We start from the raw sequence: 14,927 nt of genomic DNA, 5'->3' as shown, positions 1-14,927 counted from the left end.
CCAGACTCCCCACACTGCTAAGCAGGAAGATAGGACTGTGGAAAATCATCATTAGACTAGGAGAATAATCATAACAACAGTATCGAACTAGGTGAAACAATAAACTAAATAAGCAATGGAAAGATAAAAACAATAAAACACAGAGAAAGGGATTAAAAAGAGGAGCAGAGATTATTGTTGCACGCTACCTCCGCTCACTGCCGTGTTATCATGCAGATGTGACTGTGGCAATGTTAAAGCATATACCGTCTACAGGGCTAGGTATCTACCCTTCCCCCACAAGGCTGGCTCCATCTTTTCATCTTCTCTTCCCCAAGCAGATGTATACCTGGCACACGAACTCCCTTCAGCGGATTGGAAAGCGCCATCCCAATCTCGGTCATCCCATACCTCTCCAGTAAGGTGTGGCCAGTGATCTCCCTCCAACGCTCCAGGATGGGTATGGGAAGGGCTGATGACCCCGACACCATCAACCTACAGCAGGTAACAAAGGGGGAGCATCGGACTCAGATCCAGTGAAAGAAATACACAACAACACTTCCTGAATCTGTCCCCATCACACCACCACTCACCATATCCTGAACTTATTATTAACTGCCTTTATAAACAGATTCACCCAAGGTGGTGTATAGCAGGTACAGTTTAACATAAAACTTAACAGCAATATTCTAGTAAAAATTGCCAAATATAAACATGAATACAGTAAATGAATAAATGAGGAGATACAGATCAGATCATACATCACATAAGTCAGGAATGCGGCTCCTGATTCCAAGTGAGCTGCCTCCAGTGACTTCAACAGCTGCTGTGACCAAAAGAGTAGCATCTGAGCTACATAGCCCCACAAATGGAGGCTGAACCCCATGACAGCAGACATAAAGTCTTGCTTAACAACCTGCTCAACCTTCACACCATTAGCATCCTTTAGAACTGAGCCTCTCTCCAATGGAATAGTTGCCTTCCTAGTCAACGCCCTGACCAAGGCATCCACTTTGGGGAGGCAAAGCAACCAGTTCAACTTGTTCTTTGGCAGACAGTAGAGTTGACATAGATACCTAGTGCCCCTGAGGATCCCCCTCTGGGGCCTCCCACTCAGCTGACGCCAAAACAGAGTCCTATCAGATGGTCTGAGCTACCATCTGATAGGGGTCTGTAAAGGGGAAATGTCTGGATTTCCATCATGGGGTTCCCCAGACCCAAAAGGTGGGAAAATGTGGGATACAAATGTAACAAATAATAATAATAGTATTAGGAGACATTAACCTTCACCTGGAAGACCCAAACTCTATCAAAGTACGAGAATGCAAGGAATTCCTCCACTTATGGGACCTCAAATGGCCACATATGCAAGCAACCCACGTAAAAGGGCACACACTCGACCTCATCTCACACAAAACGTCAATAGACCAGAACCTAATCATAACAGATATTAAATGGACAGAAACACCATGGACCGATCACTACAAACTAAACCTATCCCTAAAATGGCGGAAGAAGGGATCATACCGGATACAAGAATACACAATTTACAGCACATGAGGTCATGTAGACCCAAAAATGTTCTGGCAACAGATATACAATAACAAGTGGACAACACAAACGGACTCCATAAACTACTTCATAGAATGGGATAAAAGATGCAGAAGCATTCTAGATGAAATAGCACTCTTATGAACAAAAACCTCACGTAGACACAACATGATACCATGATTAAACGATGAACTGAAAAAGCTAAAAACGCAATCCAGCAAACTCGAACGAGCATAGAAAAAAACAAAGATGAACAGACATTCAACGCATGGAAGCAAACACAAAGGAATTACAAATACGCAATAAAACAGGCCAAAAGGTCATACTATAAAACCAAAATAGGAACAGATTACAAAGACACAAAGAAACTATACCAACTCGTGAACAAATTACTAGACACCACCTTGGTCACTACAACTAATACAGACATCCCATCTGCAGACAAACTTGCTAAATACTTCAGAGAAAAAATTGCAAATCTACCACACGACACCTCCGATATTGAAAACTTCCTCAACAGTTTGGACCCTACCCAGCTATCTAATAAAATCCGCCCCTGACTGCTACATAGCTGACCTCACATCCAACCTAAACTACATGCTTCAACAAGGTCTCTTCCCTAAGGAAAATGGCAATATCCTACTCACCCCAATATCAAAAGATACCAAGAAAAAAAACAATCAATCAATCACTAACTACCGCCCAGTAGCATCTATCCCACTGGTAGTCAAACTGATGGAAAGCATGGTAACCAAACAACTTACTGATTACATAAACAAATTCACAATATTACATGAATCACAATCAGGATTTCGCCCCCTCCACAGCACTGAAACAGTACTAATAACCGGGCTATGGTAATGGTGTAGAGTTGTGGAGAGTGGGTTTTGGGGAGTATTTGGGGGGCTCAGCACCCAAGGTAAGGGAGCTATGCACCTGGGAGCTATTGTTTTTTAAAAATTTTTAGAAGTGCCCCCTAGGGTGCCCGGTTGGTGTCCTGGCACGTGAGGGGGACCAGTGCACTACAAATGCTGGCCCCTCCCACGACCAAATGCCTTGGATTTGGCCGGGTTTGAGATCGCTGGCTTCGGTTTCCATTATGGGCAAAAACCGAGGCCGGCCATCTCTGACATTTGGGCGGCCCCAACCGTATTATCGAAAAAAAAAGATGGCCCCGCCCCTTCGTGGTGCCGTCCTTAGAGATGGGTGTCCCCGTTCGAAAATGCCCCTCTAGGTATATTTGACTCACCTGTACTAAACCATAAGACCTTAGTCTTATCTGCTTTTAACTTAAACTTCACATGATAAAAACTGGATAATGAAGATGTTCTTTAAAAATAAAGGAAAGACATTTAAAGGTCTAAAAATTCAAATATTCCCAGACATATCAAGAGATACCCAGAAAAGACGGCAACAATTCCTCCAGATGAAAACTGAAGTGCTTCAGATGGGAGCTACATTTTTCCTAAGATACCCCTGCAAATGCGTGGTTAAATACCAATCTTTTAAATATGTTTATTATGAACCCTCTCAGCTTGCTGCTTTCATAACATCAAAAAGCTCTAGTTAATGTAATAAGAAATTGGTTCACGTCTGATTACAAATGTGTTTAAAAATTTCCTAAATCTCCACTGTTTAGGAATCTTGGACTCTCGTTGCGGACTTGAGATTGGTTACAGATAATAGAGTTTATTCTTTTCTTTCCCCTTTTTTCCCCAGTTTAATTTTCTAAGATAACCAATCTTTTCTGTACAAGTAATGTAATGTCTCATATAAAAATAGAAATGCTTATAATGAAAAAAAAATTTAAGCTTCACAGAGGCAACGTTTTATTTCATCCACACAATATTTAATTCCAGAAAACAAACCATCTTGAGATGTACATGAAATGAGATTGAAGGGGGGCAGACTCAAGAAAAATGTCAGGAAGTATTTTTTCACGGAGAGAGTGGTGGATGCTTGGAATGCCCTCCCGCGGGAGGTGGTGGAAACGAAAACGGTAACGGAATTCAAACATGCGTGGGATAAACATAAAGGAATTCTGCTCAGAAGGAATGGATCCTAAGGAGCTTAGACGAGATTGGGTGGCAAAGCTGGTGGCGGGAGACGGAGATGGTGCTGGGCAGACTTATAGGTCTGTGCCAGAGCTGATGGTGGGAGGCAGGACTGGTGGTTTAGAAGCGGGGATAGTGCTGGGCAGACTTATACGGTCTGTGCCCGGAAAAGGACAGGTACAAATCAAGGTAAGGTATACACAAAAAGTAGCACATGTGAGTTTATCTTGTTGGGCAGACTGGATGGACCGCGCAGGTCTTTTTCTGCCGTCATCTACTATGTTACTATGTACCTGCTGAAACCAGCACAAAAATAACATCTGCCTAGGACAGAAGTTTCATACCATCATCCAGTTTTAAATTCCTAAGTGAACTCGTATATAAATTATTTAATGCTGAAGATATGGGAGACCCTTGCGGGACTCCAAACGATGGTTGCCATGAATTTGAAAGCTTTCCATCCTTTGTTACCAAAGAGTGCCTATTCACTAGAAAAGAATGAAACCACCGAAGAACAGTTGAAGCAAAACCTAATTCAGATAACATATCAATTATATAACTATGATTAACCGTATCAAACGCAGCAGATGTGTCCAATTGAAGAAGCAATACAATATCTTTTCCTCTGCAATAATGCCTTATTCACTTCAGATGTTAGCAGTAAAAAGAGACTCTCAGTACTGTGATACATTGTAAAAACCACGTTGAGAATCATAAAATAAATTAGCCTTTTGCACAAATTCTATCAATTTAGCAACAGGCCTAAAGTTAGCTTGAAAGGCCCTTGGTGCTTTTTCTGTATTTGTATCGTTGTGTGTACTTTTGACCCTTCTCCTCTGTTGCTGCTGCCTTCTCATAATTAAAATAAAAATGTTTTATCCAGCAGACCCGGTAAAAAGAGCACAAGTGGCACAGCCAACTCATGCTCTAGGCCTTTATCTCTGGATGAGCATCAGCAGTACTGACAAATTTGTACAGCAACTTTCAGCCAAACAAGATGTTATTGAGCTTCCCAATCTCAGGATGTTGCTGTTGACGTTAGCTTCAGAACTTAGTACAAGAACAGTGCTGGGCAAAGGCAAGGACAAATCAAACTCGGGTATAAAGTATCACATACCATGTAAAATGAGTTTATCTTGTTGGGCAGACTGGATGGACTGTTCAGGTCTTTATCTGCCGTCATTTACTATGTTACTCTTTGGAGGTTCTACGTGGAACGTTGCTACTAATTGGGATTCCGGAATCTTGTAACTCTTTAGGATTCCAGAATCTTCAGAACTTTTAGTACAAGAACAGTGCTGGGCGGACTCCTATGGTCTGCGCCCTGATCGTGGCTGAATAGATATGGATGGGCTGGAGTGGAAATTTTAAGGGGCTTTCACATTAGCTTCAGAACTTTTAGTAGAAGAACAGTCCTGGGCAGACTTTTACGGTCTGTGCCCTGAGAATGGCAAGGACAAATGAAACTCGGGTATAAAGTATCACATACCATGTAAAATGAGTTTATCTTGTTGGGCAGACTGGATGGACTGTTCAGGTCTTTATCTGCCGTCATTTACTATGTTACTCTTTGGAGGTTCTACGTGGAACGTTGCTACTAATTGGGATTCCGGAATCTTGTAACTCTTTAGGATTCCAGAATCTTCAGAACTTTTAGTACAAGAACAGTGCTGGGCGGACTCCTATGGTCTGCGCCCTGATCGTGGCTGAATAGATATGGATGGGCTGGAGTGGAAATTTTAAGGGGCTTTCACATTAGCTTCAGAACTTTTAGTAGAAGAACAGTCCTGGGCAGACTTTTACGGTCTGTGCCCTGAGAAAGGCAAGGACAAATCAAACTCGGGTATAAAGTATCACATACCATGTAAAATGAGTTTATCTTGTTGGGCAGACTGGATGGACCGTTCAGGTCTTTATCTGCCGTCATTTACTATGTTACTCTTTGGAGGTTCTACGTGGAACGTTGCTACTAATTGGGATTCCGGAATCTTGTAACTCTTTAGGATTCCAGAATCTTCAGAACTTTTAGTACAAGAACAGTGCTGGGCGGACTCCTATGGTCTGCGCCCTGATCGTGGCTGAATAGATATGGATGGGCTGGAGTGGAAATTTTAAGGGGCTTTCACATTAGCTTCAGAACTTTTAGTAGAAGAACAGTCCTGGGCAGACTTTTACGGTCTGTGCCCTGAGAATGGCAAGGACAAATGAAACTCGGGTATAAAGTATCACATACCATGTAAAATGAGTTTATCTTGTTGGGCAGACTGGATGGACTGTTCAGGTCTTTATCTGCCGTCATTTACTATGTTACTCTTTGGAGGTTCTACGTGGAACGTTGCTACTAATTGGGATTCCGGAATCTTGTAACTCTTTAGGATTCCAGAATCTTCAGAACTTTTAGTACAAGAACAGTGCTGGGCGGACTCCTATGGTCTGCGCCCTGATCGTGGCTGAATAGATATGGATGGGCTGGAGTGGAAATTTTAAGGGGCTTTCACATTAGCTTCAGAACTTTTAGTAGAAGAACAGTCCTGGGCAGACTTTTACGGTCTGTGCCCTGAGAAAGGCAAGGACAAATCAAACTCGGGTATAAAGTATCACATACCATGTAAAATGAGTTTATCTTGTTGGGCAGACTGGATGGACCGTTCAGGTCTTTATCTGCCGTCATTTACTATGTTACTCTTTGGAGGTTCTACGTGGAACGTTGCTACTAATTGGGATTCCGGAATCTTGTAACTCTTTAGGATTCCAGAATCTTCAGAACTTTTAGTACAAGAACAGTGCTGGGCGGACTCCTATGGTCTGCGCCCTGATCGTGGCTGAATAGATATGGATGGGCTGGAGTGGAAATTTTAAGGGGCTTTCACATTAGCTTCAGAACTTTTAGTAGAAGAACAGTCCTGGGCAGACTTTTACGGTCTGTGCCCTGAGAATGGCAAGTACAAATGAAACTCGGGTATAAAGTATCACATACCATGTAAAATGAGTTTATCTTGTTGGGCAGACTGGATGGACCATACAGATCTTTATCTGCCGTCATTTACTATGTTACCATGTTACTCTTTGGGGTTCTACATGGAATGTTGCTATTAATTGGGATTCCGGAATCTTGTAACTCTTTAGGATTCCAGAATCTTCAGAACTTTTAGTACAAGAACAGTGCTGGGCGGACTCCTACGGTCAGTCCCTGAGAAAGGCAAGGAGAAATCAAACTCTGGTATACATATAAAGTATCAGATACCATGTAAAATGAGTTTATCTTGTTGGGCAGACTGGATGGACCATACAGATCTTTATCTGCCGTCATTTACTATGTTACCATGTTACTCTTTGGGGTTCTACATGGAATGTTGCTATTAATTGGGATTCCGGAATCTTGTAACTCTTTAGGATTCCAGAATCTTCAGAACTTTTAGTACAAGAACAGTGCTGGGCGGACTCCTACGGTCAGTCCCTGAGAAAGGCAAGGAGAAATCAAACTCTGGTATACATATAAAGTATCAGATACCATGTAAAATGAGTTTATCTTGTTGGGCAGACTGGATGGACCATACAGATCTTTATCTGCCGTCATTTACTATGTTACCATGTTACTCTTTGGGGTTCTACATGGAATGTTGCTATTAATTGGGATTCCGGAATCTTGTAACTCTTTAGGATTCCAGAATCTTCAGAACTTTTAGTACAAGAACAGTGCTGGGCGGACTCCTATGGTCTGCGCCCTGATCGTGGCTGAATAGATATGGATGGGCTGGAGTGGAAATTTTAAGGGGCTTTCACATTAGCTTCAGAACTTTTAGTAGAAGAACAGTCCTGGGCAGACTTTTACGGTCTGTGCCCTGAGAATGGCAAGTACAAATGAAACTCGGGTATAAAGTATCACATACCATGTAAAATGAGTTTATCTTGTTGGGCAGACTGGATGGACAGTACAGGTCTTTATCTGCCGTCATTTACTATGTGCAAGCTGTGAGGCTCATTAACTTCTGAGTCTGATGAAAATAGAAGAAATTAATGCAGCAAATATTTATACCTCTCCTTATGGCACAGGGAGAGCTAAGATTACTACTACTACTTAGCATTTCTATAGCGCTGCCAGGGTTACGCAGCGCTGTACAAGTTTAACATGGGGAAGGACAGTCCCTGCTCAAGAGAGCTTACAATCTAAAGGTTACAAACTATGTAGTCAGTGTACAGTGGTGGAAATAAGTATTTGATCCCTTGCTGATTTTGTAAGTTTGCCCACTGACAAAGACATGAGCAGCCCATAATTGAAGGGTAGGTTATTGGTAACAGTGAGAGATAGCACATCACAAATTAAATCCGGAAAATCACATTGTGGAAAGTATATGAATTTATTTGCATTCTGCAGAGGGAAATAAGTATTTAATCCCTCTGGCAAACAAGACCTAATACTTGGTGGCAAAACCCTTGTTGGCAAGCACAGCGGTCAGACGTCTTCTGTAGTTGATGATGAGGTTTGCACACATGTCAGGAGGAATTTTGGTCCATTCCTCTTTGCAGATCATCTCTAAATCATTAAGAGTTCTGGGCTGTCGCTTGGCAACTCGCAGCTTCAGCTCCCTCCATAAGTTTTCAATGGGATTAAGGTCTGGTGACTGGCTAGGCCACTCCATGACCCTAATGTGCTTCTTCCTGAGCCACTCCTTTGTTGCCTTGGCTGTATGTTTTGGGTCATTGTCGTGCTGGAAGACCCAGCCACGACCCATTTTTAAGGCCCTGGCGGAGGGAAGGAGGTTGTCACTCAGAATTGTACGGTACATGGCCCCATCCATTCTCCCATTGATGCGGTGAAGTAGTCCTGTGCCCTTAGCAGAGAAACACCCCCAAAACATAACATTTCCACCTCCATGCTTGACAGTGGGGACGGTGTTCTTTGGGTCATAGGCAGCATTTCTCTTCCTCCAAACACGGCGAGTTGAGTTCATGCCAAAGAGCTCAATTTTTGTCTCATCTGACCACAGCACCTTCTCCCAATCACTCTCGGCATCATCCAGGTGTTCACTGGCAAACTTCAGACGGGCCGTCACATGTGCCTTCCGGAGCAGGGGGACCTTGCGGGCACTGCAGGATTGCAATCCGTTATGTCGTAATGTGTTACCAATGGTTTTCGTGGTTACAGTGGTCCCAGCTGCCTTGAGATCATTGACAAGTTCCCCCCTTGTAGTTGTAGGCTGATTTCTAACCTTCCTCATGATCAAGGATACCCCACGAGGTGAGATTTTGCGTGGAGCCCCAGATCTTTGTCGATTGACAGTCATTTTGTACTTCTTCCATTTTCTTACTATGGCACCAACAGTTGTCTCCTTCTCGCCCAGCGTCTTACTGATGGTTTTGTAGCCCATTCCAGCCTTGTGCAGGTGTATGATCTTGTCCCTGACATCCTTAGACAGCTCCTTGCTCTTGGCCATTTTGTAGAGGTTAGAGTCTGACTGATTCACTGAGTCTGTGGACAGGTGTCTTTCATACAGGTGACCATTGCCGACAGCTGTCTGTCATGCAGGTAACGAGTTGATTTGGAGCATCTACCTGGTCTGTAGGGGCCAGATCTCTTACTGGTTGGTGGGGGATCAAATACTTATTTCCCTCTGCAGAATGCAAATAAATTCATATACTTTCCACAATGTGATTTTCCGGATTTAATTTGTGATGTGCTATCTCTCACTGTTACCAATAACCTACCCTTCAATTATGGGCTGCTCATGTCTTTGTCAGTGGGCAAACTTACAAAATCAGCAAGGGATCAAATACTTATTTCCACCACTGTAGGTAGCATGAATGGGGAAGGTGGTTAGGCGCCAAAAGCAAGGGAGAAGAGATGGGCCTTAAGTAAGGACTTGAAGATGGGCAGGGAGGGCGCTTGGCGTATGGGCTCGGGAAGTCTGTTCCAGGCATAAGGTGATGCGAGGCAGAAGGGGCGGAGTCTGGAGTTAGCGGTGTTGGAGAAGGGTACAGATAGGAGTGATTTGTCCTGAGAGCGGAGGTTACGGGCAGGAACATACGGGGAGAGGAGGGTAGAGAGGTAATGGGGGGCTGCAGATTGAGTGCATTTGAAGGTCAATAGGAGAAGCTTGAACTGAATACGGTAGCGGATCGGGAGCCAGTGAAGTGACTTGAGGAGAGGGGTGATATGAGAGTATCGGTTCACGCGGTAGATAAGACGTGCGGCGAAATTTTGGACAGCTTGAAGGTGGGATAGATGGCTAAGCGGGAGGCCAGCGAGAAGAAGGTTGCAATAGTCAAGACAAGAGGTAACGAGCGAGTGGACGAGGGTTCGGTTGGTCTGTTCAGAGAGGAATGGGCGAATTTTGCTAATATTATAGAGGAAGAAGCGACAGGTCTTAGCAGTCTGCTGGATATGGGCAGAGAAGGAGAGGGAGGAGTCGAAGATGACTCCGAGATTGCGGGCTGAAGAGATGGGGAGGATGAGGGCGTTGTCAACAGAGACGGCAAGTGGGGGAAGAGGAGAAGAAGGTTTGAGTGGAAAGACAAGGAGCTCAGTCTTTGCCATGTTCAGTTTCAGATGCCTGTTGGACATCCAGGCAGTGATGACTGAGAGGCAGGCCGAAACTCTGGCCTGGGTTTCGACTGTGATGTCGGGAGTGGAGAGATAAAGCTGGGTGTCATCAGCATAGAGATGGTACTGGAAACCATGTGATGAGATCAGCGAGCCCAGGGAAGAGGTGTAGATCGAGAAAAGAAGCGGTCCAAGGACAGATCCTTGGGGATGATGAGGGCTGAGGTGCATTTGTAATGCTGTGTGTAACGTGGTAGTGGGTCTCAATACTGGCATTGCAGGAGATTGGCAGAGCTGTAAGGTGCATATCTAAACAACACTACTCTGTAAGCAATATGTGACATTCAGGAGCCTGAAAGCTTTCAGCATTTAGAGAATCTGTACCTATCCGTACACACAGAACATACATCTTATAATATTCCTATTTGCAGCAATAATGCTCTGCCCCACACTGATAGGATTTCTTTGTCAGAGAACACAGAAATCACTTTATTACATAAACCTCTTCAGGCTTGGCAAGGACATGGTAATGTCGGGGACACTGACAGATCTATTTCTTTTCACCTGCCGCCTTCCTTCCATATCAAAGATAAGAGCAAACAGGCAAAAATTCAAAAACACAGGTTAGAGAAAGAGGGAACAAAGGGAAAGGAAGTGGAGGGCAAGAGAATGAGAGAGAAAAACAAAGGAGGCAAGGAGAGAAACCAAGAGCAGGAAAGAGATGAGGAGAGAAGCAGAGCGGGAGGAACAGATGGAAAGAAGGACAGGGACAGAGAGAAAAAATATTGCGAGAGACCAGAAAAAGCAACAATCAAATGGGAATGAGGCAGTGGTGTGCTGGAGCCGGCTCGTTCTGGCTCGCAAGATCCGGTTGTTAAATTTTGCCCGGACTTGCGACCGGTTGTTGGAAAGGGTGAGCCAGCTCTCCCTCCCTCCTCCCTCCGGATCCGGTCCCTCACCGATCCTACCTTGACCATCGAATTCTTCGGGGCAGGCAGGCCAAACCTTTCAATGAGAGTAAGTGAAGGGGGCAAGGTACTGTCTCCTGGTGCCTTTGTCTGCACATCTTAAAGTCATTTTTTTTTCCTTTTTTTTGCAAGGACCTATTCCATGACAACTAGTATTCTTGGTTAAGCCACATCACAGGTGGTGATGTGCACGACCGTAAAGCTCTTTGAAACACTGTATTAAAGCTGCTACTATATCCACCGGAAAAGGTGCAGAGAAGGGCGACAAAGACGATACACAGGGGATGGGACGACTTCCCTATGAGGAAAGGCTGAAGAGGCTGGGGCTCTTCAGCTTGGAGAAGAGGCGGCTGAGGGGAGATATGATAGAGGTCTATAAGATAATGAGTGGAATGGAACGGGTCGATGTGGAGCGTCTGTTTACGCTTTCCAAAAATACTAGGACAAGGGGGCATGCGATGAAGCAACAGTGTAGTAAATTTAAAACGAATCGGAGGAAATGTTTCTTCACTCAACGCGTAGTTAAACTCTGGAATTCGCTGCCAGAAAAAGTGGTTAAGGCGGTTAACTTAGCGGACTTCAAAAAAAAAGGTTGGAGGGCTTCCTGGAGGAAAAGGCCATATAATGTTATTGAATGGACGAGGGAATAATACACTATTTCTAGGATGGGCGGGACAAATTGCTTGCTCTTTTGGCCGCTGTCGGAGACAGGGTGCTGGGCTCGATGGACCTTTGATCTGTCCCAGCATGGCGATGCTTATGTACTTATGTACTATTTTTGTGTTCTTGAATGCAGATATTGTTAGTCCACAAAAGACATAAAGTAACAAGACTGAGGCAACCCATTTTAGGTCTTGGATGGTGATCCAGGGTAAGTCCTGAGCCAGTCTTTGTGCAAAATGTGTGTCTCTCCTTTGCAGACGGATCAGTGTCCCTGATGGTCTCCAGTCTTTGTGCTAAGTGTGTGTGTGTGTGTGTGTGTCTCCTGTACAGGGGACACTGGGATGTAGATGGAGCACTGTCCCCAATAGTCTCCTGAACCAGCCTTTGTGCAAAATATGTCTCTCCTTTGCAGGGGACACTGGGATGTAGATGGAGCACTGTCCCCAATAGTCTCCTGAACCAGCCTTTGTGCAAAATATGTCTCTCCTTTGCAGGGGACACTGGGATGTAGATGGAGCACTGTCCCCAATAGTCTCCTGAACCAGCCTTTGTGCAAAATATGTCTCTCCTTTGCAGGGGACACTGGGATGTAGATGGAGCACTGTCCCCAATAGTCTCCTGAACCAGTCTTTGTGCAAAATATGTCTCTCCTTTGCAGGGGACACTGGGTTGTAGACGGATCAGTGTCCCTGATGGTCTCCAGTCTTTGTGCTAAGTGTGTGTGTGTGTGTGTGTGTGTGTGTGTGTGTGTCTCCTGTACAGGGGACACTGGGATGTAGATGGAGCACTGTCCCCAATAGTCTCCTGAACCAGCCTTTGTGCAAAATATGTCTCTCCTTTGCAGGGGACACTGGGATGCAGATGGAGTACTGTACCTGATAGTCTGCTGGCACGTTGCCCTCACAAAGTCCTGGACATGAACTTGGCTGAAATGCTGGTCATAATACTCAATCAGCTTGCAGTAAATGGTGGGCACAGCCATGAAAACATTGATGTAAGGAGCTCTCTTCTTTAAGAAGTGTTCCCAGACCTGTGGAAAGGAAATTGGTTCAATCTTCCTGTAAGTTACTTGGTGCCATCAATGTACAGGGCCCAACACGCTAGAGAGAAGCTCTGAGTGAAGAGAACCTCAGAACTGGCCTAACAATTTATTTATCTATCTAAGCGGTGAACAGTAAAACGCAGGAAATAATGAACTAAACAAGTAGGCGATCGATTAACAAGATCCAGCACGAAAAAAGCAGCGGTAGATCTAAAAAAACAAAATCTCCAAGATGGGTAAATTGTACAAAATGTTCAATTTATTCACCACTAAAATAATAAACACATAAATAATTAAAAGCCCGACATGACCATTGCTGCTGCTTCTGAGGAGAGAGTAGTTTAAAACCAGTAGGAGAAGCGTTCTGTCAACACCACCGAGTTCCCTTTCAAGCTCCCGGCGCAGCCTTTTCAGAGTGTGAAACATGGTCGTATCAGGCTTTTAATTATTTATGTATTTATTATTTTAGTGGTGAATAAACTGAACATTTTGTACAATTTGCACATTTTGGAGGGTTTTTTTTTTTTTAGATAAACTGCTTCTTTATTTCCTTTCTAAACATCAGACATATAATAGATAAACTGCAAACAACATACTAGCATAAAAAACAAACACTAAAATTATTTATTATTTTTATTAGGATTTATTTACCGCCTTTTTGAAGGAACTCACTCAAGGCGGTGTACAGTAAGAATACATCAAACATGAGCAATAGACAATTACAGCAGTAAAAATATTCAAGTAACAATATGGCATGGTATACTACTTACAATGTCAACACAATACGTAATAGAACATTATAATTGATAGCGAAGGGTAAAGCAAAGATGTAACACATAGAAGGGTAAGAAAGTAGGAAGAGTTAGAAAGTAAGGTGATTGATTTAAAGAAAGTTGTTAAACTGAGATGCAACCTCCCGAAGAATGCATGAACAAAACTGTGTGAAAAGTTCCGACTTTCTTATGAACAGAAATCAAATCAGCCTGAAAACAAAGAGCAGAAGGCAGAAAATGCCACACTTGTGGCAGCATAATTGAAAAGGAGCAGAAGTAAACCAAAGATTTTGTCAGGCAAGTGCTAAAGGGAGCTGTCAAAAGTCCCCGAGATTCAGAGCCCAGATTACACCTAGGCTGGTAGACTCAGAACTGATTTCAATAAAAACAGCGCTATGCCGTGCAATGATTTAAACAAGGGAAGTAGCTTAAATTGGACATGTACGGGAATAGGAAGCCAGTGAAAAGCAAATGAACCAGAAGTAATGTGATCAGTACACTTACACCCTGTTAAACACCACTTGCAAGGTCTCAGTGGAATGACCACAGTACAGGGAGTCCAAGATGTGGCCCATCAGCCCTCAGGATACAGTTGGTTCGGGATTTTACCCAATTAGGGGGCCTTTTACAAAGCCGCGCTAGAGTTTTAGCTCACAGTAAAAAAATCAGCTGGCAGCAAACGTGAGACGCTCATAGGAATATGAGCATCTCAGCGTTCACCATGAGCTAAGAACATTGCGCGGCTTTGTAAAAGACCCCCCTCAGTGAGCAAATATGAGTTTGAAGAACTGCAAAGCTATTTGATGGCCATAAGGTCACATTTCAGAAGAGGCTGCACAGATTTTGATAGCATGAACCAGGCCAAAGCATTCATGCAGCTCGTACATATATAGATTTCTGATCGTATGGCCTAATTTTGCAAATGAGATCTTTTATGACCAGTCCCACCCTGCTACTTTGGTTTGTAGCATCAGCAAACCAAATTGGCTGTTACTATGGGTTAAATACATATTTCTTAAATGTATATCAATCAGACAAATGTATTCTCAGTTAGGTTTCACGATCTCTCTAGTCACAGACAAAGCTCCAGAATGGTGCAGAGCTCTGCCTCTAATATGACAAACAAATAAAAGAGAGCATGATGGCAGAAGAGAGCCAGATGGCCCATCCGCATCAACTTACATAAGTACATAAGTAATGCCATACTAGGAAAAGACTAAGGGTCCATCGAGCCCAGCATCCTGTCCACGACAGCGGCCAATCCAGGCCAAGGGCACCTGGCAAGCTTCCCAAACGTACAAACTTTCTATACATGTTAGCCGCGGAATTGTGGATTTTTCCCAAGTCCCTTTAGTA

At 43.7% G+C, this 14,927-nt stretch overlaps 1 protein-coding gene across 1 annotated transcript in view; it reads right to left on the bottom strand.

Moving 5' to 3' along the window:
* Positions 1-14,927, bottom strand: part of LOC115459023 (acyl-CoA synthetase family member 3, mitochondrial-like) — a gene marked incomplete at its 3' end in the record, with an annotated part of 129,765 nt that overhangs the window by 61,440 nt on the left and 53,398 nt on the right. The window contains exons 3-4 of the mRNA XM_030188883.1: positions 12,632-12,786; positions 329-474 (exon numbers count right to left, since the gene is read on the bottom strand). Of these exons, the coding sequence (XP_030044743.1) occupies positions 329-474; positions 12,632-12,786 (301 nt within the window). The remainder of the gene's footprint in view (positions 1-328; positions 475-12,631; positions 12,787-14,927) is intronic.

The sequence above is a fragment of the Microcaecilia unicolor genome, unplaced genomic scaffold, assembly GCF_901765095.1.
Source record: "Microcaecilia unicolor unplaced genomic scaffold, aMicUni1.1, whole genome shotgun sequence".
Classification (NCBI taxonomy): domain Eukaryota; kingdom Metazoa; phylum Chordata; class Amphibia; order Gymnophiona; family Siphonopidae; genus Microcaecilia; species Microcaecilia unicolor.
This window is presented reverse-complemented; position numbering and strand designations above follow the sequence as displayed.